Source organism: Neomonachus schauinslandi, chromosome 12 (genome assembly GCF_002201575.2).
Source record: "Neomonachus schauinslandi chromosome 12, ASM220157v2, whole genome shotgun sequence".
Taxonomy (NCBI): domain Eukaryota; kingdom Metazoa; phylum Chordata; class Mammalia; order Carnivora; family Phocidae; genus Neomonachus; species Neomonachus schauinslandi.
Genome location: NC_058414.1, coordinates 93,624,471 through 93,626,712, shown reverse-complemented (window position 1 = coordinate 93,626,712; position 2,242 = coordinate 93,624,471). Strand labels below are relative to the sequence as shown.

The following is a 2,242-nucleotide window of genomic DNA, read 5'->3' as shown; positions in this document are numbered from 1 at the left end:
AAGCGTTCAATAGCATTCAAGTGGCTATATTTCATTATGACCATGAGTCTATTTATGGGGTCTGGCTGATCTAAGAAAGTAACAGACCAAGGATAAATAGTAGATTTGGATATGAAAGACCAAGAACATGCTGAAAGTTCTAACACAGAAGGGAAGTTCACAGTGAAGTAATAATGGAAAAGCTGGTAGATAAGAGAAAAAGGAAACAAGATTACAATCAATTAAAAGTAAACAAGGACTCTGATCCTGGGGCAGAGACTATCTCCCCTAAGCCATATCTTTAAATATTCCTCTCCATCTGGGTGATTTCTGGTCTACAGAAGAGTTAGAGCTTTGTAAGTGAATCCAGTCATTCAGGGTAACAGCAAGGGCCTAAGATTATCTCCTAAGTAAAATTAACTGTAATTTCCTGGAAGTGCATTTAATGTCTGTAAATAAAAGTACTTATCAAATTTACAGTAAGAGTATCAGTGGTAGTGGTTGCAAAGTTTAGGAAGTTATGTTTTTAACATCTATAATCACATTTTTTATTTCCTATGATAGTAAAAGTAACATCTAATATTTTTAATTTAATTATTTTAGTTCCTGGAGTCCAAGTATGTACAAGATCTACAACGGTAGCACTTTCCATATCTATGGTTACAGCTAGGATTGCTTTAGAAGTGATAATACTTTCAGGATGTGTAATAGTGAATTGCTATAATGGTAGCCATGGTATGTGGAAAAGTCCATAGGAAAATAAGGCATGATTGTTAACATTACTAATTCAATAATTACTATAATATTAACAACTGTTGCTATAGTGGCCATGTGAGTGCCACGTAGCCCCAGTGTTCTCAGTTATGGTATCATGTCCTGTAACCCAAGAACAAGTTAGGTTACTTCAATAACTACATCTAAAGCAATAGTATTTACAGAGCCTAATATGATATTATCTGAGATACCAAAATCATCTGTGAAGTCTCTAGCGAGGATATATAAAATATCTACAGTTTAATTGATAGGGCTGTAGGGGTTATAATTTTTAAAATAGTAGTATATATTCTGGCTGCAGAAGAAGTATCCACAGCTTCTTTAATTACACTTATAAAAGTAGTCATGGATGCATCTTTAAACATATCTGCCATGTCTACAGTGTTTAGAGTAGCCATATCTATAAAAGCTAGTGTTAATATCTATGAAAACTTATGTAGCATAAGATCATGTATCTTTAATTGATTTTTTAGATCTGTAATAGTTGTTTTAAAGAGATGTCTGTAGTAATTATCCTGCTTTGAGTAGTAATCATGGAACGAGAGTAGCATTTTTGACATTTGCAATATAAGTTGATATGGTAGCAGAAGCATTCATTGTTGTTCTATCAAGAATGGTAGTATTTAGAGCATATGTGGTAGTATTTATAATATTGGTGGTAGCATTAGTTGCAATAATAGGTAAATAACTGACTGTAGAGTTTGTTGTTACCTGATGGTGAGTTGCTGTGTCTAGAAGAGCAGTGATTAAAGTGGTAACTAATGCTATTGTGGTATTTGGAATAGAAACATGTGTGGTGTTACCTGGAACACTGCTAGAGTTATCTGCATCAGTAATATTTACTGCATTCCCTGTACTATTTAGGGTATTGGTGATGGGGATAGCGGTGGTCTTCGTGCTAGTAGTGTAAATATCTGTAGGAGTAGACATTGTAGGAATAGTATTACTAGTACTGTTACCACCAGATATTGTAGGGAAAGGAGAACTGGTATTAGTAGTATGGTTGCCAGTGCTAACAACATCAGTACTTATAGGAGAAGTGGTTACCATAGCAACAGTAGTGTTCCTAGCATGAGTACTTCCAGAGAAAGTTGTCATAATAGGAAAACTATTGCTAGTACTATCAGCACTACTATTTGTAGAAGGAGTAGTTGTAACTGGAACAGCATCGTTGGTGCTAGTACTATCAGTGCTTACTGGAGAAAGAGTAGTGGCAATTGGAACAGTAGTATTGGTGCTAGCATCAGTAGTGCTTGCTGGGAAGGGAGTGGTTTTGACAGGAAGGGTAGTATCAGTGCTAGCAGTACTTAGAGGGGACAGCATAGTGGTATTAGTAAGAGCAGTACTAGTTGTAACTCCAGGAGTGCTTGTTGGGAAAGGAGTGCCTATGATAGGAAGGGTAGTACTAGTGCTAGCAGTAGTACCTGTGGGGGAAGTACTACCAGGAACAGTAGTACTAGTTGTAACTCCAGGAGTACTTGCTGGGAAA

At 36.2% G+C, this 2,242-nt stretch overlaps 1 protein-coding gene across 1 annotated transcript in view; it reads right to left on the bottom strand.

The window, feature by feature from the left end:
* Positions 1–1,284: 1,284 nt before the first annotated feature.
* The window catches only part of LOC110582814 (probable maltase-glucoamylase 2), an 81,183-nt gene continuing 80,225 nt past the window's right edge, over positions 1,285–2,242 (bottom strand). The window contains 1 exon segment of the mRNA XM_021692830.2: positions 1,285–2,242. This exon segment is cut by the window's right edge and continues 9 nt beyond it. Within this exon segment, the coding sequence (XP_021548505.2) occupies positions 1,285–2,242 (958 nt within the window).